This window comes from Osmia bicornis, chromosome 15 (genome assembly GCF_907164935.1).
Source record: "Osmia bicornis bicornis chromosome 15, iOsmBic2.1, whole genome shotgun sequence".
Taxonomy (NCBI): Eukaryota; Metazoa; Arthropoda; class Insecta; order Hymenoptera; family Megachilidae; genus Osmia; species Osmia bicornis.
Genome location: NC_060230.1, coordinates 274,167 through 290,485, shown reverse-complemented (window position 1 = coordinate 290,485; position 16,319 = coordinate 274,167). Strand labels below are relative to the sequence as shown.

The following is a 16,319-nucleotide window of genomic DNA, read 5'->3' as shown; positions in this document are numbered from 1 at the left end:
AGCGAGAAGAGAAACCAGGAACGAGAGAAGGAGATGCTGAGGCGATCTGTAAGCGCTCTTGTGTGCCTCGTGCGTGTCACGTACTCCGGACCGAGTGTGGGTAATGTTTTTGCTCAAGGGGAAATGGTACCGCGTGTGTGGTCCTGCGTCGTGCCCCCTACGCCCCTACTGGTGGCACATCGCCGTATCCTAGCAACGCAGAACGCCGCGCCGATTCAGCCAATCAGGAATAAGTTCCGATCACCTCGGCCGAGTTCGGCTCATTTCGGCTCCGATGTCATCGGTACCTGCAGTGACGTACCACTATGCCGCGAAAATCACGATTTGCGAACTTGTCGCAGAAAAAATAGCGCACGTGGTACTCTATAATTTTTATTTATTTAAAAATCTTTGTATTCTTTACGTTTCTTTAATATAAATAATAAATAGAAATAATTTAAATACGCGTCGATCTGTAAGTAGCATTTCCATGATTTTGTAATAATATAACTGAAACTTATTCTTTTAAAATTGTAATCTATCAAATAAACAAGAATATAATAAACTTACTTGTATGTATACAAGGAAACTGAATTTCGAAATTCAGAAAACTATTAAACATTTTTAAAATTTCTTCGGTATCTCTTTGCTAAGAGATAGCAAAAATTATTGCATTATAATTAAATTAAATTTCGTGCCGCCACGAAAAGACGGCCCTGAATGTTTGTGCAACTCCGATCTCGGCGAGTGGCGCCGCTGGAGGGGAGCCGTCAACTATGGCCGGCGCAGAAGGCAGGGTACGAAAGAAATGTGGCATCGCATTTCGCTTAGTACGGACTTAGACTGTTCTAAGTGGCGGTCGTGCACGCCGGTGTCCGATCACGACGACGACGACGACGACGACGAGGTCGTCTTTTTAGAACGCGTGACAGAGATATTACCAGACTTTAACGAGAGTTTACAGCTGCCTGTTGCTGGACACTGTGGAACACTCTCGTCTTCTCACGTCGCCTACGCCTGCTTGCGTAAACCGGATGCTCGTCACTGCCGCGCTAATACGAATTCGGTAGCCGTGGCTAATTTTCTCGAGCGTAGTGTGAATATTTCAGCGATATATAACTGTGTCAAGTGACAACGATCGTGACAGTGACACTGAAGTGCGCGTGGCCTACGTGCCACGCCAGTAACTTGTGCTAGTAGAAAGACACGATACGATTAATCTTTGTCAATACCAGATCATCCGAATATCTTTTACGTTTATATGACATAAGAAGAAGAGACACGTGTGTAACGAAGAGCGTGGCTATAGTTTCGCGAAGAACTACGAACGATCCACTTGAAAGTCGACGTCCCGGTTGCCGTCGCATGATATTTCAAAACAAGCAAACTCGCGTGTGCGCCCTCGTGCTTGTCGGCAGTACTGTGAATCGCGCTAGAGGGAGATAACCGAAGAGAGAGGGAATACGGAGGATCCCGTATACAGTGGAAAAAGCGAAACAGAAGGATACAAGTGAAAGAGACAGAAAGTAAAAAGGATTCAGTGAAGAGAGGGAACAGTCACGTATTTACTCTTCTACGGTGGTATGAAGCTAACCTAAAAACCGATTCTCGGTCCGTTTTGTGCGTATACCATCGATGGGCACGATTCAGCAGCGCATGCGCAGAAGAAATTGTGTGTACATTGTGCGCGAATTCCGATTATTGTGGTCCTCCCAGGAATACGGTATTGTTCAATTGCGCGGCAAACAAAATAGACCGATCGAACGTGTGTTGTGAAAAGTGTTTCATGGAAAATAAAATTATCAATGTTTCTAAAGTGATAATCGTGTTACGTGCCTCGTGTTACGTTTCTACATTCAGAGAGGAGGGAAAAGGCAAAGGCAAAGGAAAAGGAAAAGGAAAAGGAAAAGCAACGACAAGTTTAAGCCGAACGAAGCGTCATATTATAGGAGAAGAATAATATTAAAAATAATCATACTGCGAATTGTGTCGGGGCGAATGTATGACGGATCATGGTTTCTGCGTCCGGCCCTACAGGGATCCTAGCGGGACGCCCTTCTGGTTCTCAGTGCCCTCAGGGTTCGCTGTCGTCGCAAAATGGAAGTGCTTCGAAAATTCATAACGATAAAAATGCCAAAAGTCTGGAGAACGCGAAGCAACGACACGAATCGGATCTTTACATCAGGCCGAGCTGGACCGATGCAGCGATAGCGTTAGATCAACTGGAAAAGGTATGTTTAATTTTATGAGTCGTATTTTATAGAAAGTATTTTAAATATTATAAAAGTTTGGGCGAGGCAAAAGCTAATTACAATATTAGAATGCAACAAGCATTTTTTAAATTTATAGAAATTTTTCATTTAGGGACAAATACTAAAATTTCATTTTTCGCCTTCTTATCCTTTTTTATTATTTTAATGACATAGAGAACATTATAAAATACTGAAAGTCTGATTAATTTGTGTAACATAATATTACCGATAGGCTGGGTGGGTGGTCATGAACGAAAACAAGAAACACGAGAGAGTAGTAAGTCTCGCGCACAGGACCGACGTGTCTTGTGCAGGCATTCAAGTCGCTCGTGTTTTTCGTATCGTGAGCGATCTAATCAATAAAATACACGCTCTCTGCGGGTTATACGGGCATCGCTGTCTCCACATGCCGGTTACGCTAACTAGACGTAGATAATAGTGCGAACGCACGCCACCATACATATGAGCCTTTCATTCAGGTAGAAAATTTCTTTTTTTATAAAAACAACTGCCTCCAGTTGTAATGCACCTGATTTATCCTTAAAGAATCTTCTTTATGTGTTGTGCTTTTACACGAATTATAGCCTGTTGATTTATGTTTCCGTCGAACCATGATTATTATAACAAGTCACTGGGATGATTTCTTTCTTTCTTTCTTTATTTAACACGTTGGTTGTCAAAGTATGTAGGCATGTTAAAACAAAAAAATTCTCAGAAAAATTGAAAGAAAGGTGGTTCATTTCGAAAAATGATAGGCCTCGATTCACGTGCCATGCACATTTTGGCTGGCATCCTAGATGGAAAGATCTCGAGGGACAATCTAGTGTCGCAAGACTGCTCGATATTTTCTTTCTTTTTTTCAGGAGAGAGTTAGAGTGTTAGAGAAAACAAGGAGGGTGTATTCCTTGGCAGGAAGTTGATCCTACATACTTGAACTTTTCGTTCTTCCTCCCCACATCTCACCTTAAAAAACACACGTCTCTAGACCACCCGCGTGTGTGAAAGTTTACAGCTACTATGTATGTATGTAGCTAGAGAATTTAGAGAGGCGTAGGTACTTCTAGGCGTGAAATAAAACTCCTTGCCAATATCATACTATATTTTTGATTAAACACTTCCAGGCCCATTTAACATCTTAAATGCCCTATCGTTGCAATTATTCAGAATACGATCATTTCATTTTGCAATTTAATTAAGACTTGAAGTAATATAACGTTAATTTTTATTAATTATTAGATTGTTATTGTTGAATTTTATTGAATTTTCTAAAATTAATTTTGAAATAGTTTCAATTGGACAACCCGGTACATCAACGAGCTGGAGACCGCTCGTGTGACCACCCAGAGAGACTAGCTTGAGCAAAACGTTCTCGAGAACTGACGCTCAGTTCGCTTGTTATTATAGGTATACGTTTTCTCAGATCGTTCCTCGCCAGTCTCGAAGCAATTGAAAGTAATGCGTCCATTTTATTATAATCGTCGCGAATTTTTCTTGACAGAAATGCTACTAGTATTAAGAGGATACAGTGTAAGTAAGGAGGATTCTAATTGTAAAGTGCTATGTAAAAGGTTTATTAGGATCTTTGTGTTGGCTGAGCATTTCGAATTTGTAATATTAGGTAACTAATGTTTTATAACTCCAAAACTATAGAATCTTCATGGTATAGTATGTACCTGTAACACATATTGAGATATTCAAAGAGATTAAAATATAGTCTCGAAAAAGTTAAAGAACTCTGATGTTGAAATTCTGATGGGTCATTCAAATGATTACCAATCATTTTAATTGTTCAGTTGAGCAACAGTTTCTGTTTTATCATTCATATATGGTTACACACAATTATAGTACCAGGGCTATATGAACTGATGACATTATCAGGATACGAAAAAAGAATGTGTTCGGGGTCGATGCTCCACTTTTCTTGTCGGGCTCAAAAGGGAGAGCCAGTCAGTCAGTCAGTCAGTCAGTCAGTCGGTGTACCCTGCGTTCGCGTCGGATGAGTCAGTCACGGGCACTGCCCTTAACGATTTCGTGTATGCCTACCCATACGTATCTCTAACCCTTTCAATGTTAAATGCTGTCGAGAAATGGATTGTATGTTACATAAATTCTGTCTGTATGTATTTCTTATTGCACTGTTTTTGAAAAGGTGGATGTCAATATAATATTAATGTAATGTAGGATTTTCTTTCAAGTGTCAATAGAAAACTTCCAATTGTATTACATACTTCTGAGAATTACTCCAAGTTTCTTATATGTATAAGTTTGACATCCCACGTATCCACTGTCTGTCACATATGTATACACAAGGAAGATTACCGTTTCGTTCATTCATGGTTCTCCACAAAAGTCGTCGAGTACAATCGTAACGTATGCATAATTTATGAATTACAGCATGAATGAAAAGACGGAGAACGCACGAAAGGATCGCGTGACGCGGTTGGCAACGCGATCAGGAATTTAAAGCCCTCGCCAATTTAAACTTTGTTCCTTTACTGTATCTGATTTTCCCTGTTTGGTTTACGTAACTTCGCAGAATAACCTTGATCTCGTCAGGGCAGGTAAACGTAAACCAGAAATGGTCGTGGTTTATCGCGTGTCAGTTAATCAGCATCGATTAGGTAGGTCCGATCGTGTGTCTTATACACCTGTCTATGTATGTACATGTTACATATACATCATCGCTAGAGTCCATTTACTCCAATTTGCTTACCGTCCTCGAGGATGATTCAGTTACAGCCAACGACCTCGACCTTCTGCACCATCTCCCATGCACCAATCGTTCGCTCATATACATACATACTTACGACCATGTGATCGTATTTCCTGTAAGCGATGATCGAACGACATACATATATCTGCTGATTACGCTATCAAACGAATACATAATTCGATTTGTTTTATCTTTAAGCGTTCAAAAAATTTATTTAAAAATGGGTGGATTTTTCTGCCTTTTTGCTGTTATGTGGGTGACACTTGGATTCCAGGTACTTTAATCGTACCTGACGTTATACATATGTACCGATATTATTTATCCGCGTAAGTGGAAAACAACTATTTTTATAACATACAATGGTTAATCTTGTTAAATTTGTATCGCATGATATAAAATAATTAAAGTTATACATACTCGATGGTAGATGTATTAAATTGATAATTTTAATATGCAACAATACTCATGACAAAAATGATAATCATCGAAGAAATGCTTCAAACATAAAGGCTTTCGGTACCAAGCACAAGTAATAATAACCATATGTTGTTTATTTTCAGATAGATAGTAAATACTTCTAATTGTTTATTATCTGATGCATATTTTTCCATATGTCCACTACAGTATCCACTCAACGAATGGAATAGTAAAGCGATTGTTTATGAAACATTTACTTTAATGTGAAAAATAAAAATATCTTGTAACCTGTGTGACCTTTGCTCGTATAATCTTATAAATTTTTGTTATTTATATGCAGAACTCTCACCAATCGCGCTTCGACCACGTGATTTATCGTATAGCAACGAGCCAGAATACGTATATAAAATCGGTGAATGCAGTGACTTTTTACTTTGTCCAGTATTTGAATTCAAGACGTTTAGTTACCGAGACGAATAGAAGTTTATTATTGCCAAAATTTATTCTGCACAATGGTTTATATTAATCCGATAAATGCGCTTACTTTATTATCCGTAGCTTTTAATTCTGTGGATAAAAAAGTGACGCCTGTTAACAGTGCTGAAGAGCGATGAAAAGGAGCAAGATCAAAGATAACGACCAATTCCTCAGTACCGTACTATTTTATAATCGCGTCTTAATTTCTGGCAGCTGAAAATCCCCTCGGTTCCAGCACAATGCTGTACATTCACGCACGTTGCGTCGGCCCCGTTCCTTCGAGCGAGATTAAAGGGCGCCGACACTACGTGTGAGGCTTTTACACTAATAATACCTAAAGAAAGAGGGCCTCGTAACCGTTCAGAGGGTTAGGTGGACGCGATGCTCGACCGAAAGCACCGCCTTTTCTCCACGACGACGTTCCTCTCGCATCTAACGAAGATACAGCTTAGAAACTCATCAAAACCAGCATGATTTTAATGTATATAACGCATAAACTTGATTACGTTTAATCAAATATGTTCCTATTTTTTGGAAATTTTTTGTAAACGCTTCTTTCAACAGAAAGACGTGGAATTTCTAAATTTCTAACAAATATGTAGTGTGAATTCTAATTTTGTCCGTAAATTCTAATTAACCGTCACTGCTCTTATCCAATATGTACTTGCCACTTTTATAATAGAAACGATTGATAGAATACGATTTAGATGGCATATGAAGTATGTATACATATATCGTTCTTCTTGCTATGGGAAACGTTGCATCGCCTTGCATCGCGTCTCTTTTATATGTATACATATGTAGTTAGCCAGAAATCGTGTGTCACAGTTCGAACAAACAGTTCTCTGTCGGTTGCCGAAAGTTTACTGACAAAGTTTACTCTTTGTGTCGCTTTCGTTACGGCTTTGCTTTCCATCCAACCGGCTTCTCGTTAGCCCGAAGTTTCGAGCGTCACAAATCGTGGTTAAAGCAGAAGGGATAAAGGAGAGATTTTTGCGTGAAAAATCTTGAAATGCAGGAAGATGAAGCAACGGCGGCACTCTTCCGCTTCTAATGGCGCAAATCTGCCGTAAAGGTCGACGGAATAAGTCAGAAGGAAATGGATGGGTACCGGGGAACGTTGGTCGGCTCGGTCGTTCCTTTTATCCTTGCTGAAGGATACACGCCCCTTGCTCGCTCGAACCTCTTCAGCTTGGTCCTTTGCGTAGGGTCAGTGAGTACATACCTGATTGATGTACCTTACCTACCTACATATATGGCTTCGAGTTGAAACGTTCGACTGGCAGATACAACTTTCTTCCTGGACAGGCTAACAATTATGAAATTAGCAATAAGTGAGGTTCTTTTACCTTTCTTGGTTTTACCTGGAATGGGCTTAAATTGCTAACACGAGAGTAAAATCTTTTTTAAGTTTTGGTAATCTAATCGTAAGTTTTAGAGATTACTTTTTTTATAACCCCTCTATTAACTAACTGAAAGCATCTATGCGCGTAACTGTGTATGTATGTACATACACGTAAGCGCAACTGACACGGTGCTCGATCACAATTGCATTCAGACGAGTGAATCGTCGTCTGGTCGCTTTATTAAGCGTACTCGAACAAACTTGTCAGCCATTAATCACGCTCCGTGCGCCTCTCGATGTCAATCGTGCATCGAATAGGAAGAAGAACCGTGCCGGTGACGCGACGTGGTCGATTCTTCTTACCTGTACCACGCGACCGTTCGAGGTGGAAGCTCGTTACCGGAATCCAAAGCAAGGGTTTTCCTTTCGAACACAGCGATCGCCAGTAGAATTCCTCGGCTGATTAGAGCGCCAGTGGGATCGGGTTTCTTGCGGACACTTTCCAGCCGTACCTACCTACCTACCTACCTACCTACCTACCGCAACAATCTATTCGTTTATCCGGCAAGTCCGCGTGCGTGTATGTATGTATGTACACGCGTACTTCTGCAAACCCCATAGGGCTTCGTGTGGCCAACTTTTTTCCTACCGCTTACCCGCATAAGGAAATAGGGCAAGATCTATTTATATCGAGAATTCCAGATGACATAATCATTCAAAGGCAAGTACTTACTTACATACTTGTCACAAGAATCACTGTGCAACATATATGTAGTTGAATGGTGCTAATATGTATGTACATAGTGGGATAATATTATGGTTGAGAAACGAACAGTCTGACAATATGTACCTATGTTTATGGCAGCGAACGACTTTTAAAACTCGACTGGAAGAAAAGTCGAACGGGGAGGGGGGTAACAAATTTAACGTTTAACAAATTTATGTTATTCGTACTTTTAATGTTTTTTACAGCGCGACACGAGTTTCGCGAGGAGATAGCAGACAGCATAACAGGATCTTATGTCAACGACGGTGGTCTCCGCGCCACGAGGTTGTAATATGTAGATATTGCCCACCACGAGAAACCCCATAAGGCCCGCGGGGACCACTTACGGGAAAAAGGGGGAATATCCTCCTCTCTGCTCCTCTTATACACATAGATGTCTCGACACCGACTCGTGGCGTCTCCACTTCCTTTTTTCTTTTTCCTGCCTCTTCCCTTTCAGTTTATACCTTCATCTCGAATTGTTACTTTATTTATTGCCCTGTTATATCGCTGCTGCGAAAAGTCGGTCGCTTGATTTCCCTCAGTCCTCATTGTTGTAGTTTTGAATTATCTATAAATCTATTATATATACATACATAAATTATTCACCATTTCAAAATTTGGAAAAAAAAAGCATTTAGCCGGCCTTTCGATGCAAATACCCCCATGTATGTGTGTATGTACGTGCGGAGGTCCGCAGATAGTGTACCTCCGGAACCATGTGGCCGACGAGGATTGTCTGCACGTCTAGAGTTACCCGAGTCTGGGGGGGGGGGGGGGGGGGGGGGGGGGGGGGGGGGGGGGCCGCGAGGCCGCGGCACGAGAGTTAATTGGCTGGAAAACCTTGCTATCCGATACTCGACGCTCTGGCTACTGCCCCGAGATACGTAAGCGTGTGTAATCTGTATTTTCATCTGTAGGTCTATCGTGTGCCGCCTTCGCCATCCAGCCAATGCCTTCCTCTAACTCTAACTGTACCTGAACGAGAGCGGCGCGGCGTAGAAAAGCGTTCCGCTCCTTTTCTCCTTTGAGCTCGATTCCCTTCTGATCCGTACCCTCTCCTCGTCCTTCCTTTTCTCCTCCCTCTTTCTTTCCCTGTCGGCCAGGAAAGATAGGTATTGTTGCGGGTGGTCCCTGGTGCACATTGTCAGACCGGCCACCAGGTAGTGTGCAACGTTGCCGCTCCCAATGTTGCGACTCTTCCTCTCTCCTTTCCTCCCTTCATTTATTTCTTCTCTTTCATTTTCTTCTTGCTTTTTTAGCCGGTTTCTCGATCTTCTAGCGGGAAATCACTGCCCTTGTTTCATTCGCGCCCGCGCACGATCAGCACGTGGTACCCAGTGGAGTATTTGTTTAATTCACTCAGAGTTGAATTACACGTCTCCAATTTTCAGCTTGACATACCTTAATTCTTCGTTATCTTATCAAATTTATAAAAAATGTTGTAAATTCAATTGTTAAAATCTAAGACTTGCCTTACAACCGAAGGAGTAACGTAATTCTTTCGTTGGTATTATTTTGGAAAAAAGTGGTAATATTACGGTTTCTGGTTTCAGGGCAAAGCAGAAGGTCAGAGGTCTGCGGTGTGGATCAGGGCAAGGCTGCAGGATCAGCTGAGTCAGCTGGGCTACTTCCTGCAGAGGCACGCAGGCAAGGTCCTGTTCCTCGCGATCGTCGCTTTGGCTACGTTCTGCGTTGCCCTCAAGTCCGCTCAAGTTCACAGCAAGGTCGAACAGCTTTGGGTTCAAGGTAAGTGCGTTTTTTAAAAATGGTATCTAACAGTATGTCTAGAAGTACATATTCAAAAGTTTTAGTCTTCCTTTTTAATTTATTTTCAAAATAAATATTTGCAAAAACGCAAAGAGAAGAAAATTTATTTAAATTTAAACGATTAAAACTTTTGCATACATCTAATAATTGTATTAATTTAATGCTTTAATTTGATTCCTATTAATCACGCAAGTAACTGATCGTGAGAAACACGGTTACTAAAAAATTTTGCTTTGGCAATTTTCGCGCTGATAAATTGTTTCTTGGGGTCCGCGAAGTTGCAATCGTAAATCAATCATTGTGAGTCGAACTAAAATTGTATTCCATTTTATTATGAACCTATTAGACATGACTATTTCTATTATAAAGAATTTTTCGTATAAAAGGGTTTTACTTTGCTATAAAAGGGTTAAATGTTAGTGAAACACCGTAGGAAGTTTATAAAGAAAAAATGTAGAAGGTTTCTCTAATTTTTCTTCCATAAATCAGGCTTATTCTTTGTCGAGAAATGTACACTCATCGTTAGGTGCAACGTTGACTTGCTTTAGTTAAGAGGAAGTGATAGAAGTGTCTAAGTTAGTCCCTTCCTAGTCTGTCTCTGATCTCTCCGTAGAAACAGATCGAGGCCATTTAAACAACGTGTTCCGACGAATGTAACTCGTACGATTTCAGGTGAAAAAATACAAAGGCATAACAGAGAACGAGAAGTCAGAATGGAGCGATAAAAGGAGAATAGAAAGAGAGAGATACATACTCGGTTTTACCCCCACGCTCATGACACACGGTACATTAGTTTGCACGCTGGGTGGCCCCTCTATATATATCCGTGGTCCGAAACGCTAATTCGAACACCCCGTTGCTAACTTCAACTTTAAACTCGCGGGTAAAATCAAAAGACTTAGAATTGCTTGTGAGTAAAAGTTTATAGAAAATTGGAAAATCGTGTTCTTCCCTTCCTCTGGGGGAGGAGGTGGAGTGTTACTTAAAAATTTTGAAATTCCGGAATTTTTGAATGTTCAAATTTTAGAACGATGAAGGTTCACATTTTTTAGGAGGAACCAGTCCACGATTAAATGCACCGTTCAAAAATCAGTTGAAGAAACTTCCATGACAAAACAAACTCTTTCGTATAAAGTACGAATAATGCTCTGCAAGCCACGTCCCATCTAACTGTTCCAAGGATTCTTTCGTCTCGGTCCGTTTAGCACGAGGTGCTCTTTCCGTGCTCTTTCGTCTAGGATCAAAGTTAAGGCCATAGGATTTCCTCGCAGATTAAAGATGTATCAGCGTTTTATGAGATTTTAATGAGCAAACGAGTTTGCCGCGTGTTTGCGCGGGAATAAAAGCTCGGCCGAGGTTGAAATCATCGGAGCGTGGATCGCGCACAGATGCTGTTTAAAATCTAATAACAGCAAGGTGTTGGCAAAATCGTTAAAACCCCATTCGTCTCCAATCAGGGAATTTCGAAAATGAATCGCCTTAATGCGTTTCTGATCGTTTTTCAGAAACGATTTTCTCTCTGAACCCTTATTTTTCAGAAATTCTTTCGAAAGTTTACGAATCGTTTGATTACCACTGCGATAGAATTCCAACGATTTAACACAAAAAATCGAGAAAAGATTGCAAATTTATTTGCTAACGTAATACATAGTTGGCGAAGATCGCGTGGTCACGCGAAAAGAAGAAGAAGAAGAAGAAGAAGAAGAAGAAGAAAGAAAAAGAATGGAGGAAGAAGGTTTTTGAGATGGTGATTCGAGATGTGGATGCGTGCGCTACGCGTACCGGATCTGTACCGGATATCCGTGAGGTGACTGCAGCAGGCTGCGTTCGAGGCGGGATATGCGGGCGCAGTGTTTCCTACGAGCGAGTAAAGGAGGATAAAGCGTAAAAAGCGGCGGCATGGCACCGAGAGACAGAAGGCGGCTCGACCATCTCGTGCCGGGCTATCCCTCGCGGTAGATGGAAAAGAATTCAACTTTACGACTTCACGGCGCGATTTGATGATATTCCGGGAAGGCTAACGGGCATAAATTTCACCAGCCAGCGAAAGATCGATAAACGTTGCTTTATGGTTCTCTTGATCTCACGGAGAACGCACGAGGCGAGCAATCGAAAGGGTTTTATTGGCGACACGGGGGTTCTCATTGTTTAATTGTTCATTTTTGATCGCCTTGCGAGCTTGTACATACGCACTGTTTCCGGGTGCTTTAAATTCAAGCTGGATCCCGGGATTGTAAACAAGAAGAATATTTCCAGCGGAATGGTCTGTTGCCTTGACCATCCATTGTCTTAACTCTTTTTTTTTTTTTCTTTTTAATTTGGTGGTAAATTGGTTTATTTACTCTTGATAGCTATTATTTTTGACAGAGTTTATGCTGTCTTTATGCTGTCAGATTGATCATTGAAAATCGTATTTCCAGTCTGCGAATATTCTTTCAGACGGCGCGGCGCACAGGTGGTTCCGCTTTTGTGAATCGAACATCGAACATCGAGCGCATCCACTTAATTCAGCTCGTTTTGCCTTTATTTTCGCATACGGCGCGGCACGGCGCGGCGTGGTAAGTTCGCTGAACAGAGGAGCTCTGGCACACGCGCCAATATCTCGTCTCTCTTTTACTCTTGATCCTTCTCTTTCTTTTGCTAAACATCCGTACACGGCGGAGGTGGTCTCGTTTCGAATGCACACACAGGTAAAGGACAGAGAGAAATAAGGGTGTCTGCTTTTGCTTCAACTCCTCAAGATAATACCTTCATATTGGTAATTCCAAGAAACAAGAACCCTTCTTTGAAAACGTTTCATTCTTGGGCTAGTTCTATCATTTCAGAGATCGAACGATAAAATTGTAATTAGGGTAAAGTATAGAATAATTGGTACCTTGAGCTATAATTCTATTTTACTGAATTTGTATTTTACATTAAAAAGTAAAAAAGAATTCTTCTGAATTCTTAGAAAGGCCAGGAATGTTGATGATTTTCAATGCAATGGCAAAATTTAAATGTCATTTAAATAACCATTCTACAAGTACAATCTAAAATCTAAAATCTAAAATCTAAAATCTAAAATCTAAACTTCCCTTCTTATAATCAACCGTGCCGCGAATCTCGTTTTAAAGCGGTTCACCAGAGACATCATCATCCCGGAGGAAACTGGCAAAGCCTGGCAAGAAAAAGCAACGCTAATTTCAACAGGCTGGTGCAATAGAGGCCGAAATACAAGAAGAAAAACGCGTTTCCCTCGTTAGAGAGGAAAAGCTCTGGGGCAAAGATAAATTAGCATCGGCTTAGAACTCGGAAGTGTCTAGGCGGCGTCTTCCTGGAACGACCTGTACCACCAAAGGGACGATGAGAGGCAAACAGGCCGCGTGTTCTGGTACGACGAGGACCGAGACAGAGGATGAAGGCACGACCGTGCACGAGGGGCCGACCGACTGCTTACATCTTCATTAGGCCCCCATGCCATCGAGTGCGAGGGAGACGGTGAAAGGCATCGGTTCGACGAGGACCAAGCCAGAGAAGAAGAAAACGATGATGAAGAGCGGGAAAAGGAAAGAGTGTGAGCCGCGATGAAGAGCGAAAGAAACAGAGTGATTCCGTAAGGCCGCAACGGGGATAAGAAAGTCAGAAGACCCACCGTCCAAAGACCTACCGGGAATCTGTTGTTGTTGCACCGACGGACGGACGGACAGACGGACGAACGGACGAACGAACGGCCTCGTAGAGGGTCTCATCTTCTGTTTACCCCATCCAGTTATTGTACATCTTTAATTGTGGGATTCAATCGGTCGATCGCGAGGAGATGTTTAGTAGTAACTTAATTTAACACTTTTACATATATCGATAAATAATCCTCCTATTATGTTTGACGTACGTGCAATATTAGACGGTCAATATTTCACGTAATCATAGAGTGCTCAAAATATCAAGAAATTTTGTTAGCAATTTAATTTTACTCATTGTCAGACTAGGTACTTATCAAGCTTACCGTTTCACCTTTAGTACAATTCTGACCGTAAAATGATTCAGTAGCAAGAGTGAATGAGCACCGCTGGGACTGGATGGGGCTCGGTTCCGGTGAATGGTCGCGGTGGGTGGCCCGGTGGGCTCTCTGTGTGCGCCAAGCCAACCCAGCCAGCCAGCCAGCCAGCCAGCCAGCCAACCAACCAGCGGTGGGCCTGCGTGCCTGAGCGATTGAGCCAAGTCTCAGCTTCTCCTGAGCCTCAGAGAGCTAAGCTTGTGCTTCGCAAGAGGCCCCCTTCGTTTTCTTCTCTCCTCTCCTCTTCTCTTCCTTCTCTAACACCGCTCGAATCCCTCAAAACTCAGTCAGGAACAGTAACAGCAAACGGGCTACGAGGCTTTCTACGCCAAGTAGCCTTTAGCCCACCTTCTTCATCCGGACCCTGCCGCCGGCCACTCGCGGTCGCGGTCCTTCCTTTTTCCATCTCGTACCGTCTCTACTATCCGTCCGATGGGCATCAACCCCTTAGTTGAATTCAGTTGAATAAGTCATTTTTAATTGACCAGAGATTTGTTTATACTTTATGGCGGGAAAATCCAGCGGTGCAGATGGAGAGATTTCGAGAGCACGTGGTTCTTATATTTTCACACGCCACAAAGCTGTCCGTGACGCTGACAGACGTTCAATCTTGTTACTCTCCCTCGTTAGGATCAACTTCCAAAACGGAAAAATCCACTTTCCGGAACTTATTCGTAAACTGTCAAAGGAAATCGTTTCGTGGAAAGTTTATTCAGCGACAGATGGTGGCCATTGGTGTAACAACAATTCAGCAACACGCGTGCATACAATTGCTACAAGAATTTTTCCTAATTACGAATCGGCGAAATCGATTGATTACCCGATTCTTTCGGCTACACCTCTAACTCTTCCGCCTACCATGTAATCTCCCTTATGTATAAACATTTCGTAGTTAGGAAAGACAGGCTTTTGGCTAGTGTAATATCGGGAAATTAACGTATAACCGATAATTGGACGGAATATCCCTTTAACGATTCGACGGACGTGTCCTACCTTGTCCGGCTTAACAGCCTGCTCGTTTGAAATTTAAGGAGGAGAAGTTAAGGAGGGCTGCCACCGTCGTTGCTTCTACTCCTGTCCAGGCATTTAAGGACGAAGCACGAGAACGACGAGAAAGGGGGTGGGTAGTGATCCCTCTCGTTCTATCTTTCTCTTCCTTCTCCTTGTTTCTGTTTGTCGAACGACCAAAGAGCCGCTCGTTGCACCTGTTCTCCCTCGTAGTACGTCCCCCGCTCGTTCCTGGTGGAAGAAGAGCAACACGCGCGCGTTACTTTCTTCTTTCTTTTCTCCCTCTTCCTTTCCACTCTTTTCCTCTGTTCCTTCGAGTCCACTGTTGACTCAAGGCTCGCCCGTATACCCCACGTCCGGTGGAGGTTCTTCCTTCAGGGCAAGCATCGAATTATTATCGTTAAACGTCGGGTTCTTGCATCTTCCAGACGAAGAAGACTGTCGCATCTGGGAGATGCAGCTCGTTTTATTCCTGAGAGATTCTTCCCTCTGGCTGCCGTAATTATTCCGCGATACGTGCAATTTCGAAGGGTGTTTCTTTCGATTCTGGCGTTCACGTTTCACTGATCAACAAAGCCGAGGCGATAGAAACACTTTGCGATAGAAACCGTAATAGAGTATGTAGATACTGTTATTTCTAGGGAACCTAGTAATGGTACAATGACCGGCATTGATGTCTTCAATGAACTTCTATAATTGAAAAAAAGGGTTTCGTGAGTTGAATAAATAAGTTGATAAATAAGTTAAATAGAAAATAGAAAATAGAAAAGGCGCGAGGTTCGGTAAAGAAAGTGGAAGTGGAGACCGGTAGGCACATTGTCCTACGCGGTTGTTCATGGATCGCGGCGCGGCGCGGCGTGGCGGGTGAATGAGACAGTGGACAGAGCTAAAAGACGCGGCCATTCAAGGGTGCCCCCGAGGGACAGAGAGCAAAGGAGATTCTTACATGGTACAATCACGGTAGCCGGAAGGGTGCAGATAGAACGAGAACGCGTCCGGAGCCGGTGAATCGAACAGGGACGGAGAAATAATTACAGAGACGCCCCGCCGATAAATCAAGATGCCCGTTTCTCCTCTTCCTTCCAGACTCACTCGGGCTGAATCACTCCTCTTCACCCTTTTCTCTCCTCATTCTCTCTATCTCTCTCTCTCCTTTTTCTTCTCCTTCTCCTTCTCCTTCTCCTTCGTCGATCTTAACCAGTCCAGGTATATGTACCTCCTTCTCTCTCCGTTAACACGCGTGTTTCTTGCTGCGTAGAGCGTAGAGAGTAGTGTCTTTATTACGCTCGATTCTCCGCTGCATTCTACAGGTTGATTCATCTTCTCGGTGAACTAGGATACATAGTCTGTTGGCTGATGTTATGGTTCACGTGGGCGGTACGAGGAAGTTGAGAAACTCGTTGTAAGTGATTCCGTATGCAGTAATCGTTTCTATAATTTACCCTTTTTGGGGCTCTACAGATGTTATTCCTGTATTGGTCTATTACATATACATATGTACCTACATATGTATACATAGAATATATGGCAGACCGTTCACTGTTCTTTAGCTTATTTCT

The 16,319-nt window shown here is 42.4% G+C and overlaps 1 protein-coding gene across 4 annotated transcripts in view; it reads left to right on the top strand.

Moving 5' to 3' along the window:
• The first annotated feature begins 791 nt into the window (after positions 1–791).
• Positions 792–16,319, top strand: part of LOC114876032 (protein patched) — a 32,831-nt gene continuing 17,303 nt past the window's right edge. For all 4 annotated transcript variants that reach the window (XM_029187031.2, XM_029187030.2, XM_046288794.1 and 1 more), the window contains exons 1-2: positions 792–2,210; positions 9,506–9,698. In XM_029187031.2, coding sequence (XP_029042864.1) covers positions 1,992–2,210; positions 9,506–9,698 — 412 coding nt within the window. In that variant the 5' untranslated portion in view covers positions 792–1,991. The remainder of the gene's footprint in view (positions 2,211–9,505; positions 9,699–16,319) is intronic.